Source organism: Symphalangus syndactylus, chromosome 9 (assembly GCF_028878055.3).
Source record: "Symphalangus syndactylus isolate Jambi chromosome 9, NHGRI_mSymSyn1-v2.1_pri, whole genome shotgun sequence".
Taxonomy (NCBI): Eukaryota; Metazoa; Chordata; class Mammalia; order Primates; family Hylobatidae; genus Symphalangus; species Symphalangus syndactylus.
In genome coordinates, this window is record NC_072431.2 from 35978276 (window position 1) to 35994949 (window position 16674).

The window sequence follows — 16674 nt, forward strand, 5'->3', positions numbered from 1 at the left end:
ATGTCAGTATGAATGTATAAGACACATTCTCCATAAATTTGACATTTCCGTGGTACAAAGTGTCAGTCTGCTCTCAATAATAATTCCGACAAATTCTAAGGCATTCAGTCTTACCCTCATTCCTTCAAACCGAGACAAAGCTCTCAGTGGCCTCAGAGCTCTTAGTGTTCTGAGGGATTTGATGGCACCAAGTTCTGAGTAACCCAAGGCATTTGCAGTTAAGCTAACCAGTGAGACCTATACAGAAAAAGCAACACAATTTTCTTATTTACATACAACAATGTCTACGCAGTTCAGCCTTGCTCTATGCAATGAATCAGTAATTCTCAAACTTTCACGAGTTTCAAAATCACCCAGGGGTCTTGTTAAAAACACCAATAGCAGAGTCTGATTTAGTAAGTTTGGGGAAAGGCCTAAGAATTTGCATTTCTACAGGTTCCCAGGGTGAAGTTAATGATACTAGTCTGTGAACACTTATAAAAAAGAAGCCCATATATGTGCTCTTTTTTCAAGATTCTTGGTAGGAAATGTTTTTAAAAAATTAAAAGTAAAGAAAAAACAGAGAGAGAAATGTGATCTTCCTCTACAGATCTGTAAAACTTATTTCTGTATCATTTCTAATAATATTGAGCAGATCTGAAATGGAAAGTAACATTTGATATGCAAGTAAACTATACAAACCACTGGTGAATATGGGCATGAACACATTTAAAAAGGAATAGGCCTCTAAAAAGCAGCTTTGACTTTTTGTAAATTTCAGTGCAAAGGGCATAATATCATTAATTAGGTCAGACAAAATTAGTGAATAAAAAAGTTGAGATTTTGTGATAAATTAGAAATTGCAAGAACAATGTTGTCTTTAGTTATTCATACAGATGACTAATGTCGTTGATAAAAATTATAAAGTCTTAGCTAAAAAGGAAAAGACAAACGGTCAGGGGGACATACACATGTCCAATTTCCTTGAAAACACACAGAAAAATTATTAGAATTATATAAGCTAAGTAAAGATATTTCATTCTAAAGTACACCTGAATTTCAAAAGCAGATAAATAAAGATAAATATGCAATATAGCTTTTAAGAGTATGGTGTTAATATATATTTGAAAAATATATTTTTTAAGGAAAATAAGTGAAGCACATTGAAAGTTGTTACAAAAAACAACTTATTCAAAATAATTTTGCACATGCAATTTGAAAGTGAAGCCTCTTGAATACAGAAAATGAGTTATAAAATTATGTCTTACATAGTTCTATAGTTCCCTTAAAATCCAAACTCTTAGGCTTTGTAAGTCCCTTTTTAACAGATAATTGAAAAATAGTTACTGAATTATCATGAGTTGTGAAGCTTTTCTGTATTTAAGATATGAGGACCTGTAGTACTTTACCTTCTCTGAAGACAGAACCAAAAAGAGATAAGCATAAGTTAAAGGATGAAAGATAAAAGTTAGACAGAGGAAAATATTTTGAATGGGGTAGTATTTACTGGCTGAAAAGAGGTTGTAAAATACTCAATTTTATGTGACTTGTGTAGCTAAATGTGAAAAAGGAGATACATACAGGCCTTCTCTTTCTGGGACATTGCAGCAATCTCCTAATTGGTGTTTTGATCTCTAAATAATCTCCTTTCTACTCCATCATTCACACCTCCACCTAATTTCCCTTCCTAAAAAAACAAGCTGGTCTTGTCACTTCTCTATACGTAATTCTCCAATAGCTTCCTCTTTATTAAATCATAAGTCCAGGTTTCCTTGGATGGCACCTCAGGTTCTTCAGACTCTTTTCTAACTTATCTTTCTTACCTTATCATCCCATTACAAAGGCTTACCTCACCCTATCTACTTGTTTCTGGAACCCGCCCTGCATGTCATGCACCAACATTTTAACGAATCCGTGTTCCTCCCTCAGCTGTGCCTGCTGGCATTCACATCTCTCAAGCTCCAGCTCACACTCCACTTCCCTCTCGAAGCCTTTCCTCCTTCCTCAAGTAAAGAGGTGGCACTTGTAATACAGGTGTCGACTTACTGTGTACGCAGCTGTCCTCACTTTTCAACTGTAAGCTACTGCAGGACTAGAAAAATGACTTATTTATATTTGTATCTTTCATAATGAAATAGATGAGCAATAAGCATTTTTGATTTAAGGCAAAGTGTTTATCAGTTTCATATACTATCATAATAGTTTTCTTAAATCTAAAAAGGTAAATGTCAGAGTACTTTGGATAATATGATCATTAGCTGCAGGACAACTAGATTTCTCTTAAGAGTTTCCTTATATTCAAGTAGTGTTGTCTTAATACTTTTATCCTAACATAGATATACCAAGTATCAGATATTTTTATTATGGATTTACCAACCTATGATAAGTACATACAGAAAATAGAGACAGGAAATAGTATCATGCATAATCCCATTACACAAATAAAAAATGGTTATAGTTTTGGTGCATTTTCTATTGTTTGTAATGTCCACATTTATGTAGTTCTAAATATTATTTATTGTCTTCCTTTATTGCCAGAGACTGTTAATGTAATTCTGCACGTAACCTTTATACATTTAATAGTAGTAGTACATTTAATGGTAGATTTGCCTCATATTCAATTATATAAAAACCCTCATATTTTAGTACTCTATCTTATTTTATTTCAACACCAATGTAGTTTAATAAAATCTTTGACTACTTGGTCAATAGCCAATTTGCTTCTATATCATACGAATCAAGTGGTGTCTCTTGCTTTTTGGACTTTCAAATTTCTTTGTAATTAATGATTCATCTGTGTGACCTGAACTCAACAGGCTCTAGAGATGACAAAGATACTAATGTCAAAGATGCCTGTAAAAAATTTAAATACAAGTTATTTTGCGAAATGTGAGCATGCAAAAAGCAAAATTTCTAAATTCATATTTTATTTTGCATAACTTGAGATTTTAAATATTAATTTGAAATTAAATGAATAAGTATAGTATGATGACATTTGAATGTATATGTATTTAAATTGGTAAAAAATGTTTTGGGGCATCCTCTCACTGTGAAATGAGAAACATAATTTATATTTGGGCTGATACAGTGTTACTGAGTGCTTACACTGTGTCAGGCACCATTGCTAGAACTAATACATATATGCCAACAAATAAAGCAGCAAAGTGCAGCATACTCACATCAACAATCAGGAAGTCTAGCCAGCACCAGGCATTGGTAAAATACACTTGAAAACCATATGCAACCCACTTTAGCAGCATTTCCAGGATGAATATGTAAGTGAAAACCTTGTCAGCATATTCTAACATGGTCTTAATGGTTTTTCGCTGCTCAATGTATATATCTTCAAAGGCCTGTAAGTCAAAAAATTCTATTAAATTTTATGATCAGAAACAGTCTCTAATTGATGATTTCTTAAAAAAGGAAATGATGCAAGCTCTTATCAGTGCCTAAGGCTGGAAGGTTTAATGTTTCCCATGGCCGAATTTTACTTTATCATTATCTGATCATAAATGACTGCTGACTGGGCATTTCAGTCAACCAAGGGTTTCAGTAATTTTTAAATTTTGGTCTCAGTGTGCCCCCAAAGAGCTTAAAATTTTTGAGAGACTGCCAGCTGCTTCTCTCTAGATCAGGAGGCAGTGGAACGCCTGGGAGTAGATTGGTCTCATTCAGTGCAGACTCAATGGAATACAACCTCTAGTAATGCAGATATAAAGCAGGGAGGTCCCTCAGCCTACGGAAAAAGGAAAGGATTGTCATTGCTCGCTTTCTTGTCTCTCTCCCTCTCTGTGTGTGCGTGTGTGTGTGTGTGGGCGGTGTATGTTTGGAAATTCCCTTTGACAGAATTTTGCAGAGCCCTTGGGAAAGAGTGGGTAACTCATTTGCCGGAACTCCTGAGGCTTCCGGAATGAAAAGACTATTTATCTAACTTGATCTTCTTATCGGAAAAATTATCAGGAAAACCTGGCAGCCTGGATTAAAGACAAAGGAACATTTTATATATATATATATATATATATATATATATATATATATATATATATATATATATATCAAGAATCAGGGCTTGTAACCAGAGCCCCATACAAGGACCTAAAGGTTTCTGGGCTTTGCTTATAGCTGAAGCTGTAAACCCCTGAGGAGCCAGCCACTGTGCCAGCACGTTGTGCAATTTGGTGAGCACTGACTGGGTGTAACAGAGAACAAAGAGCTCCTACAGCGAAGGTACTAGTCACTTATGAGGCTTCATAGTTCTCTCGCTACTTGGCTTTAGAAAGCACGTCTGGCAAGGTGCGGTGGCTCATGCCTGTAGTCCCAGCATTTTAAGAGGCCAAGACGGGCAGATCTCTTGACGCCAGGAGTTCGAGACCAGCCTGGCCAAGATGGCAAAACCCAGTCTCTACTACTAAAAATACAAAAATTAGCCAGGTGTTGTAGCTCACACCTGTAATCCCAGCTACTTGGGAGGTTAATGCACAAGAATGGCATGAACCCGAGAGGTGGAGGCTGCAGTGAGTCGAGATCACACCACCGCACTCCAGCCTGAGCAACAGCAAGACTCTGTCTAAAAAAATAATGATAAAAAAGGTAAAGAAAATAAAGCATGGCTGATCCTCTTTAAACTGAGTATATGGCAGGACACAGGATTCTTAGTCAAATCAGAATTCGGCTTACAGACCTCCAGATCCAATGCAGTAATTCTCCTAATGAAATCAACCCACCAAACACTCTAGTTATTAATTAAATTGAAACAGTAAAAGGAATGCAACCACATTTGTATCCCCAATTAAGAAAATGGTCATATCATTTTCATTATATTAATATTTTGATCCAGTTGATCATTTCATTGAATGAAATCAGACATGTTTGTAATGCCATCATTTTTCTGCTAGTCAGTAATTACGTTAGTCTACTTCTTATCATTCACTGTGGTTGGCAATAGCGAATCAGTGTGAAGAAGACAGAGGAATCCCCTGAAGCATGGAGTTTATGTTAAGCAATTTGGACCGGAACAGGAGGCAGAGAAATTCTGGAGAGAAGAGGACGGGTACCCGACGAGGGTTCCACCCTCAAGCCTGGAACCGTGGCCCAAAGTGAGAATATACATCCCTGTTTTCCCACTTAAATGTTGCCTTTTCCAAAACTACCCATGGTGCACCCTGCCCCCATCCTGTGCCTATATAAAGCCCAGAACTCGGCAGGGAGACAGGAGGAACAGCTGGACATCAGAGACTACAGTTGGACATCAGAGAGAAGTAGCTTGACATCAGAGGGACAGCTTGCCAGCATAGCTTCAGAGAGGAGTCTGGCTGGGGATGGCCAGACTCCAGGGGAAGATTACCTTCCTGCTCCATCTCCTTTCAGCTCGCCTTCCCTCTGAGAGCCACTTTCACTGGCAATAAAATCCCCTACATTTACCATCTTCAAGTCGTTTGTACAAACTCATTCCTCCTGGACGCTGGACATGAACTTGGGTACCACAAGTGTGGGTGCAAAAGGCTGTCACACTGACCCTCCACTGAACTGTTAACATTTAAGCCATCCATGGATGGCAAAGCTAAAAGGGCACTGTAACACTTCCTCTGGGGCTTCAAGGATCGTAGGCACCCTCCCCTAGACGCTCCCGTGGGGCTGGTATGGAGTTCACTCTTGCGGTGCCCAAATGCGCTCTCCTTGGCTCCTGCACCCACTCACCTGCGCTCCCCCTCCTGTGAGGGGTGGAGCAGTGAGTGAATGGAGTTCGCTCCTACCCGCACCCATGCACTCTAGTTCTCACCTGCAAAGGGGTCAGGGAAATATCGTGCTTCAGTTTGATATTTAGCTGATAATCTTACATCATGTCTACATAACCAGTCTTAATAAGAACTGCCTCTGATGACTAAAAGTCAAAAAGATCCTTCTTTAAACATTACAAGAAACCATCATGATCTGAGTTTGGTTCCACCTGAGGGCTACTCCAGACAGAGTAATAAAAATTGCCATTTCCTGAGCCTCTCACTGTGCTAAACACATCACACATATTTCTTCTCATTCTTACAAACACCTTAATTTAAAAGTGGGTAATATGAGTTGACTGAAGGGAAAGGGAAAAGATTTCAGGTGAAAGGTGAAGGAGTGGATCATGCATCACCTACCAGAGCCCCACTGCTCAGTAGAATCATGAAGACAATGAAGGTTTCGAACCAATTGTGCTCCACTATCTTATAGCATGTTTTCCTCAAATTCCACCAGAGTTTCCCTTTGCCTTCTTCTATGCTTATCTGACAACACTTGAACTTCCGTACACAGTCTAAAATACGTGGAAAAAACATGAAGAAAAAAATTACTCTTTGATTAGGTATATTTGTGTTGGTGGGAGATTTATCTACATTATCACCTGATAATACATTGTAAATAACATTAATTTTTAAGATAGCTTCCACTTACAGAAGCTATCTTAAAATCATCTATATGGCTTTTTAATCATTTGTTTAACAAATATTTATTTTTATGTTTATAGCACTACTATAATGGATTACATTACAAAAACACAATATATAAAAACAGAAGAACCAAAAGGAAAATAAACTTACCAAAAGTTGATATTTCCATCCTGTCCTTATCCTGTGAGTGTAATTCCACTCTATATGGACATTTTACATATTTGAATTCTGATTAGTTCACTTAATGCTGTAACTATTTCCCATCTTTATTATAAGTAAATAAATTTGTGAAAGATTTCATAGTATTTCTCTAAATATGATTACTAGAATTCATATAACTATTCCACTTTTTTTTTTTGAGAGGGAGTCTCACTCTTTTGTCCAGGCTGGAGTGCAGTAGCCTGACCTCGGCTCACGCACTGCAGCCTCTGTCTCCCAGGTTCAAGCGATTCTCCTGCCTCAGCCTTCCGAGTAGCTGGCATTACAAGCACATACCACTACGCCCGGTAGAGATGGGGTCTCACCATGTTTGCCTGGCTGGTCTTGAACTCCTGACCTCAAGTGATCCGCCTGCCTCGGCCTCCCAAAGTGCTGGGATTACAGGCGTGAGCCACCGTGCCCAGCCCAATTCTACCATTATTGAATACTTCGTTTGCTTTAAATCTGGCCATTATCAATAAAAATCCAATAAACACCTTTGTATAATTTCTGGATTGCCAGATCAAAGGCTCTTCCACAAATACTTATTGAGTATCTACTATTGTCAAAAAATTGCATAGAACAAATTATAATACTATAACATGTAAAACATAGCCTTGTCCTCAAAGAATATACATTTTAAGTTGGGGCAATTTGTCTACAATTCTATAGTTATGGAAAGCCACAATTATCACAAAACAAAGTATTATGAGAGTTTTCTGGTAAACTTTGACTTCCGAGCTTTATGGAGGAAATGGATTTGAGACTAGATCTTGAAGGATATATAAGAGCCATATGTAGAAAACAAAGCTGTAAGAATAGAGAAACAATGATACAAGTAAAACTTAGTGACAAGAAAGTCTGAGCTACACAGAAGGAAATAGGAGTCAAAACTAGAAAAGCAGCTTAGAGCCCAGGGTTTTTGGTGGTTTGATACATAGCATTGCTATTACAATATATAACTGATCCATACCTCAAATAACATAATTTTAGCTTTCTTCAGAAAATCCTTTTGCAATTACTCCAGTAACATGTTGCCCCATATCATATGACTCACAGTATATTTTGGCATTTTTATGATCTATCTTTTTTCAGGAATAATACAAAATATTTGACCTTGACTGAAATAGGAGCTGTTTCAGTGAAGGACAAATTTAAATGTACACTTATCAATTAGTACCCATTATAATATCACAAAATAGTACATGATAAATTACTTCTCTCACTTTCTTATTTATTTAATTTTTAAACCTAAAGAGAGATGTGTGTGATTTGGCTTTCTGTCCTGTAAGATATTTTATAAGGCCACAGAAAAGCCAGTTAGTAATTTCTCAGAGTTAAAAATGATTCATAAAAATGAAAATATCTAATTATGTAAATTAAACTTTGCCTTTTAAAAAGTTGCATTTTTTTCAAACAGCAAATGCAAAAAAACAAATAAATGAACAGTTGTTGGATAGGTATAGATGATTACTAGATAGGTAGATAGACAGACGATAGATTGATGATAGATAGATAGATAGATAGATAGATAGATAATAGATGGTAGACAGATAAACAGACATTTAAGTAAATAGGAAAAAATGGACAGATAAGAGGATATTCAAGACCACGTATGTTATTGTTTTGCTTACCTTCTGTAAAACAGGCTTCAGGTTCAAGGGATTCCTCAGGTTCAACCTCAGGCTGTTCTCCCTCAGCAGGAGCTCCTATATCAACTGTGCTGCCTTCAGATGAACTAGTTGCATTTAGCTTCTGAAAATCAATCCCACAAAAAAAAACACATTTAATTATTTTCTTTAATGTAAATGTAAAAATTAATTAGGTGTGCCCCCCCATCTTCTGTATGCATTTTCTTCATCTGTAATTTAAGAATAACTTAAACATAATGCCAATCCGCTTTGGTAAAGGTCGGGGGTCACAAGATTAGATACAACACCATAGTATTTTTTGTCTTTAAAATATGGTGCTAACAACTGAAATAACTTCCGTTTGAGCCTATGTATAGAGATTCTGAAAGAAAATCCTGCAGAAAGCTTATGTAAGCTGCCAGAGTCATATAATCATCTGTGATCTTGCTTTTGTACATTAGTTTGCAAATGGTTTGCAAATAGTTTGTTTTATTCTAAAATTGTGACCCAACCAATGAAAGCTGCATAAATGTATTTTCATGTCAAATTCAGAAAAGATTTGATCAAATGCACATAAACAGCAACCATCTAAATTTATCCACTTTTCATTGACATGAAAACATATATCAGATTGTTATTAAATATATTCTATAATTTTCTAATTCCAAAAAGAGCAGCACATTGTTAGCTATATAGCAAGAGCTGATATTTTGCATTCTCTTTGGCCAATGCACTCCTGTGTTTCATTGTGCATTTGGAAACTACTTGTTACTCTGGCACTCTTACCTGCCCTGTTAGTACAGGCAGAAATGAATATTTAGTTGTTCTTTTGTTTTCCTTTAGGTTAAATCAAATATCACTAAAAGAAAAATATAATAGAAGTTGTTTTATATCTTGAAATGCAATAAACTTTAGCCAGGTCGGTCCATTCTTGGGATCAGCATACATAAAGGGATCCCAGTCTTTAACCTGGTCTTAAAATGCTCCAGAAATGATGCAGGGCCAGGTGTGAGTGCCACACAGGAATCAGAGTAGTTTGGGCCACAGCATTCTCGGACCTCTTACAATGTTATTACCATTAGTGCATAACATTAGGAAATGGTTGAGCTGATAAGAGCTACTTTATAAAAAGGATGAGGTAAGCACATGATAAAATGCACACTGAAGTATGTTAAACTAGAATAAGATGGATGCTGTAGTCAGTACTGGAAATGTTATATTTATATTTGGGCATAGGATTATGTGGATTTTCTCTAGGAAGATGTTTTCTTTATTTTATGAAAATAATTTTCTTTATATAAAATATTTCCTTAGCATAGTGATCCTGATGACTTAAAACACATTGATGTATGATATACATGAGATTAAAAATGCTTTTGTCTCTTGTAATTTAAAAATACTAATGATAGAAGCATAAATATTAGATACTTCTGCCTGCTTTGAGTTAGAGAATTATTTTTTAATTTGTCCAAAAAAGTTAAATCAAAGATTATATATTGTAAGGTGCTTGAAGGTTGATGATTTCTTATTTTAATTTTTCAGGTATATCAAATTACTAGAAAAATAATCCTAATATCTTTGTCATTAAAGTTTGAATATATTTGTTCTCAGATGAAACATTACATGTTTTTGTAATTTCCTATCTTTTGGATTGGAATCTTTCTAAGTAATAACTATGTTTCTATACATGTAATTGACTAAAAAATGACTTAAAAATCTTCGCATTTTAATATAACTAATTCACACTAAGCTGTTATGCTATTAGGGACCTGATAATATTGATCTTATCACCTGCAGCATGTTGGAAAATAACACAGGCAATCAGAAAAACTGAAGCTTAGTCACATCTGATGGAAGTACAAACAATCCACAATAAGAAACAAAAAATATTTCTTTTAAGAATAAGGTTCACACTGTAAACACAGAACGGAGTAAGACTTGGGGTGACCCCGAGGGAGAAATGAGGATCCATATTCAGGGTTCTGCAAATGCTCAGGCTGACATTGCTGAATGACTGTATCAGAGCTTACATCAGTGCTAAGTATGTTACAGGTCTTAATAAATTTTGCTTAAAAAAATGAATGAGTGAGTGAATAAATGAATGAAAGACATCATAACATAATGAAGTCTAGCCCTTGACAGTGATTGGGAGGAGTCACCAGACAGCATATTATAGAAGATCTTCATTAAAATGTGCAAAAGTTTACATAGGATTCCTGTAACATCAATTGTCACTCCTGCTGCCAAGTATCTGGGTTGCCAATACTTTAAATGACTTTGGGAAGACTTTCACCACCACACCATTTCTTTCTTCACTGTCTATTTTTCAACAATCATGATTCCTTGCTTTCATAAAGTCTCCCCAATAATTCTGGACTCCTAATTTCTTCCATCCATCTTCACTCACCATATGCACCCTAGGCTGTTCACCAACCTTTTCATGGCTTATCATACATATTGAACCTTGATAATGTATGGGTCAAATTATTTCGGACAGATGGATTCTGGGTACTTTAACAGGCTTGTAAAACATTTGGGGGCAGAAGCCGTTTACTCTAGGCCCTATGGATAATACACCAATATGGATAATATGAATAATACACATGTACTCTAGGCCGTATGGATAATACACCAATATAGTTCAATACAAGGAACAGACTTTGAATTGCCAAAATGCTGTTCATTAAGTATTGAATGAATGAATGAATTGCTAGATACACTGTCTGTTTTCAATAGCCTGTTCAAATTAGCAACTTGCCAAATAGTTTGATCCAAGGTTAAAATCAGAGAATATCAAACAGAGTTTGCTGTACTTGGCTGAAAATGAGACGCATGTTGAAGTGTTTTTTTTTAATTGCTCTTTTGTTCATTTTCTCTGGAACTTAAATTATAAAAGACATTCCTGTATTTTCTCTTATTTAAATCACATTAAAAGTAGAAGAATTAACATTGTTCCCTTTCATTTTAGTGCACTACCTTAGTTCTGATGTAGAATTAATAGATACCTTTTTCCTAAAGCCAAATATTTATCTATTGAAAGGTCAAGTTTTTACTTTTTCCAAGGTTCAATTCAAAAGTATTTTGTGTTTCTAGAAAATGCATCTCATCAGACTTATTTTTTTAGAGGAAAGATCATGTTTTTGTCACCCTTGTATCTCTAGCACCAATGTTTGTGTTTAATAAATTTTGGGTAAATGAATGAATGACCAGTGCGAGGACTCTTTTATCCAACCACTAACTACTAACACTTCCTATCTGATATTTACTTTCACATTCAAAAGAATACACATAATATTCTCTCTTAATTGCAGAGTAACACAAATCTTTTAAGATTCTGAATTGTGTGGGCAATGACGAACAACTCTTAGAACTAGGAGAACTGTCTTAAAACCAGTCTGCCAATTATTCAGACCTAATGTGAGCTTATGAAGTGAACTGTAGTTTAACTGTGGATCAGGAAAACTATTACTAAATCATTTTGACAGTGTTTTCCCTCTTTTCACTCTGTGTACAAGGATCTATAGCTCCAGTGATGAATGGAGCCTCTTTAAGGAATGCAATCTCATCCTTCCCCACTGTCTTCTGAAGCGGAGCAGCACAGGATCCGTCACATGTGTTACTTGAATACTTTTCCACTTACAGTACTTGATTTACAAATAACAAAGAATCTAAGCTGCACATTGATCCTTAATGTCAGCCAATCCAGTATTTATTTAGAGAAGGAAATGTGAGTTTTATCGTCTTGTCAAAAGTTATAGCGAATCAGTGGTTGGATTCTAGATCTTCTGCGCCCCATTCTTCCATGCTTCTCTAAAGAGTCTTTTCGATGATTCAGAAGTAAACCCAATGTTTATCAATTTAAAACATTTAGACTAGATACGTAATCAGATATTGTAGGTTCCAGATAGTGCTTATGATATTGTTGATTTCCATGTTTCAAAACCATGAACTTTAGTATTAATTCAAGTTATATTCATAATTGTTAATATATTTTAATGTAGATTAGAGCTAAATACACATTGGAATATTTCATAAACAAAAAGTTTTCTTTAAGCAATAATCCTGAAACATAGGCAGGAAATTCTGATTTATAAAACCCTTCTTGATAACATCAATTAAATGACTTTCTTTAAATTACATTCGAGGCAAATATCATAATATTATAAAATATGTTGACTAAAGCCGTTAAAATGTGTAAAAGCCCATAAAATAAAATTAATCAAATTAGGAATATAAAAATATTCAGCTTCATTTAAGGTCATAATTATGATCAACCTAACTGTAGTACATAGTCACCAATTAGAACTGTGAGATGATCATTATGTGAAACTGTTACAACTCATGCACTTAAGAATTTTCAAATAAAGAGTGCCTGTAAATGCTCCAATCTGGGCATAATTCATGGTGAAATACTAAATAAGTAAGTGACCAAAATATGAACTGGCTAGAAGCAGGTCCAGTTTAAAAAGTTCTATATACGTCCCTTTGGTATAATTTGGATATTTAGGTTCACTTTTTATTACCTGTACTTATTTATCAGGAAACTAGTGGACTAACTGATGTTGTTAGCATAGCCCTTGCCTAGTTAAAATTTAACAAAAAAAGGATGCCAGGACAATAAAGAGATCAAATAGGAATAGCCGATTTTATATGCTCTGAAAAAAGGCATTGGCAATCATTTACTTTCAGGTGGAAATATTACTTGAACAATGTTTTTGGTGGATACCTAATATTACAGGACTCTTCCTATTGAAAATCTACTGTGATTCTTTTATATGCTAGATAATTATAATCAAATGATTTAAGCAGGGCGGAATCATATTTTGCTTAATGATCTAATAAACATCAAGATACAATATTTCATTTTGTATTTTTAGATATTATACTTCCAACTTATGCTTTCTGCTTTAATAATAAATTACTACTAAATATCAATGTGCCAAATGAATAGTTTCTCTTTAGACAGCAAATGTGAGCAAATGAAAGTAAATTATTTTAAAAAATAATGAATCACAACAGAAAATGGAAGAGAAAAAATAACTTCCTATTAAATTTTTCATGGGCACATTCGTTTCTCATTATGAAGCTAAGATACATTTTGAAGAAAACATAATTAGTAGATATTGTATATAATTTGGGAAAAGAGAGAGAGATTTTAATTTAATTTAATTTAAAAATTGTCACTTAAAAAAGAGAAAACTTCAAATACAGATTAAATCAAGTATTCCATATCTGACTATTTTGGTTTCCAAGAACAAAAAAAGAATATGGTAAAATCAAAATAATTACTCACAGTATACTATATTACCCAGAAAGTCATTTCAGTGTTTATAATTAATACATTATAACATTTTTTAAACCACAAATAGTAGGATTTTAAATATTTTTCTTTGGATAGCAAAAGGAACTCTTATGTTATGATGTCCTAATGCTCAGTAGGTTACCAGTGACCCAAAGACACTTGTGTTTGGCCCATTTCGTTCTTATATTAAAGATATTTTGGGCATTTTTTTCCATCTTAATCACTATCCCACTGGAAAACTTTCCCATGAGGACTACACATTCTCCAGGATAAAGTCGTAGACAGGTGCCTGTTGAACCCATTCTACCATTGCTTACCCAAACCTTCCCTACACATTTTTGTCCCCTTTCCTAACCGCTGTATTATAAATTAGTATATTCTTTTAGGAAGTGGACAATGTTTCCTGAAGGAGAATCAGAGACTTTTTCAAGGAAATGAAAAATTGCAATAATGTGAGGATTGAAAATAAACGAACCAGTTCTTTCTTAGCTTCTATTCTATCACCTTTACTCCAGCTGAATCCCCTAGATACGCTGATGGATAATATGCCTCAAATATTTTTCTAAACAGGAAATTGGCAAAATGGGATACTCAGAGAATAAGGAAACTAACCTTGCCTTTTTCCAAGAAACAAGCTATTACCCAAAAGTGCCTAAATCTCATGCTTTTCTGAGGAATTGATACATAATAGGAAAAAGTAATTATCTGTAGTCCCTGTGTATACGTGCATCTGTGTTTAACTGTAAACAATTATGCATCTTGGATCCCATTTTATATACCATTCCTCCAATATATGAGGCATTATAATTCATGAATCTGGAGAGCCAGTGATGGAATATTTTGTTCCAAAGTATAAAAGAATGCTCCAGGAATGGCCTGATTATTGCTTCTTCCAAAGAGCCAACTACACTTTTATATTAGTGTTGTTTTATAGTTTTATTGGCAAAGGAGAGGAAACTGTATCTAAGTGACAAAATAATTAACATTTCTTAAAAATGATTAAATTGGGTTTAGGCAATTTGGTTAACATATTTGTGCGTAAAACTGTGATTTCAACATTAGGAAATAAAGGTCCACTAATGGATCCCATAGAATGATGTTACATTTATTGCTATTGTCACATGATAGGGAGGTCTCTTCATTTTAAAAACTCCCTAGGAGCAAGAGTTTCTGATTCTTTTCCTATACAGGAGTTTGTGGATCATGACAAATTTAAATAATATTCTTCAGGAGAAAGTTTTCCAGCAGGTCTGAATAAAATAGATGGGAGAGAAGGCACAGAGGAGCCAAGAAGATGAAGAAGATGGACTCTAAATCTATTTTTAGAAGGAGCATACCATCTATTAGTCTTTCATTATCACTATTATTATTATTATTTGGTATACAAAAGACATTATTTCCTTTTCTTTCAGTCTAGGAGTTTTAATGGTAAATATAAACAGAGTTTCCAAAGAAATTATATTCTAAATGCAAAATACTGTTGGTCAATTGCTAAATAAAGCAATGCCATTTTCCCTAAAATGAAGCAGATAAATATTATACTCATGCTGCTAGCAACTGAAACATAGACATTCCTATTCATTTACATTATTATCACATTAAAACATCCTTTGGGAAGTTTGCACATGAATAAGGGATTGCTTTAATTTGAAGATTACCCTTCAGAAAAACATTACACTAAATAAAAAACTGTCAAGAAAGTACAGTAACTGGGCTATATTTTTTTTTAAGGCAGAGGATAAAAAGCATTTTTGCAAGTTTTCAAAGAGCACCTACATTTCTCCTTTAGGCTCCTAATATGTTCAAAACTCTGTAACATTAAAAGGAAATTAAATAATCCATAAAGGCATGCACTTTTACTTTTCATTGAATATAATTTCTATTAAAATCTATGTAAGATTAGCAGCTAAATCATTGTTTTTTCAGGTTAGGGTTGTCAGACTTGCCTGACCATGCTTTACATGACTCAGCATAATAGCAGCTGTGCATGTTTTTATTTTACTGCCAATGGAAGGGCAAGGAACGTAGCTGAGTAACATGCAGGCCAGTCAAAAGTCATTTAGAAACTGATTATATTTATAGATGTACAACTTGCTTGGGTAACCTGGGTAAAAGTGGTGGCACGAGCCTCTGGCTGGTTAAAAAACACCAGAGCTGCATTCTTGATGGCTCCAGCTTGATTTTACTCCTGTGAGAAGTAAGAATGGTAAGCGGTGAAGGTCACCATATCGCACTACTAAATTTCACTTCGAAAAATAGTCATTCAAGCATGGCTTCCACATTATTAAATACTCTAAAAGAAAAAAACAATCATTCAAAATCACAAAAGGAATTACATTAATATAATTGAAATAACATTAAAATTAAAGCATACATGATTATGACATGATTTTAAATGGTCTACTCTAGAGAATCTACAGAAAACTACTGAAGAATCATACAAATTTAGCAAAGACATTGCAGAGGACTTACTGTGAACACCTAAAAAATCTCTGAGTCCACTCAGTCTGCCTTATAAAAAAATTCATTTAGACATTCCAGAAAAAAAGTCTCATTTTTCTTTGATTAAAAAATTAATTTAGAAAGCCTCATGATGTTTCTTACTACTTTGTGATATTTAACAGTATAATCCTGTCCCCTAGTTAGAAAAATGACCAGACAAAAATGACTAGAAGGCAGACAAGAAATGCTATTTCAAATGGGAGTGTCTGAAATTCTTAAATAATTGTTTACTCTAGTTTTTTAGTGTAGAGCTACCAGGTAAAATTCTGAAAGATCAAAACCTACACATAATCTCTTTCATGGCTGTAATTCTAATAATTTATTATTTTATAAATTTATTTCTAGAAAGTTTGATATAAAGACAGAATTAAAAACCCCTCCAAATAATGTTAACACTGAAGTAACAGTCTCTATGCTGGGAAGGTATTGGAAGGACTCCACAACTCAAGCAATAAAATAATCCTGTCTGCTTCCACCTGGCAGATCAGTTCTCTTCCTCCAATTCTGAAATACTGAATTCACAAATATTATTTTAGAGTATTTAACTCAGAGCTAACTTAATTAGAAAACAAATCAAAAAGCTTAATGGTAACAAGAGAAACAAGAGATTTCCGTACTCTAAACCCCACATCACTGG

General features: G+C 34.6%; 1 protein-coding gene across 7 annotated transcripts in view; it reads right to left on the minus strand.

Moving 5' to 3' along the window:
• SCN2A (sodium voltage-gated channel alpha subunit 2) overlaps window positions 1-16674 on the minus strand; it is a 258782-nt gene that overhangs the window by 19086 nt on the left and 223022 nt on the right. For all 7 annotated transcript variants that reach the window (XM_055291928.1, XM_055291930.1, XM_055291931.1 and 4 more), the window contains 4 exons: window positions 8237-8357; window positions 6117-6271; window positions 3159-3332; window positions 115-237 (listed from right to left, as the gene is read on the minus strand). In XM_055291928.1, the coding sequence (XP_055147903.1) occupies window positions 115-237; window positions 3159-3332; window positions 6117-6271; window positions 8237-8357 (573 nt within the window). The remainder of the gene's footprint in view (window positions 1-114; window positions 238-3158; window positions 3333-6116; window positions 6272-8236; window positions 8358-16674) is intronic.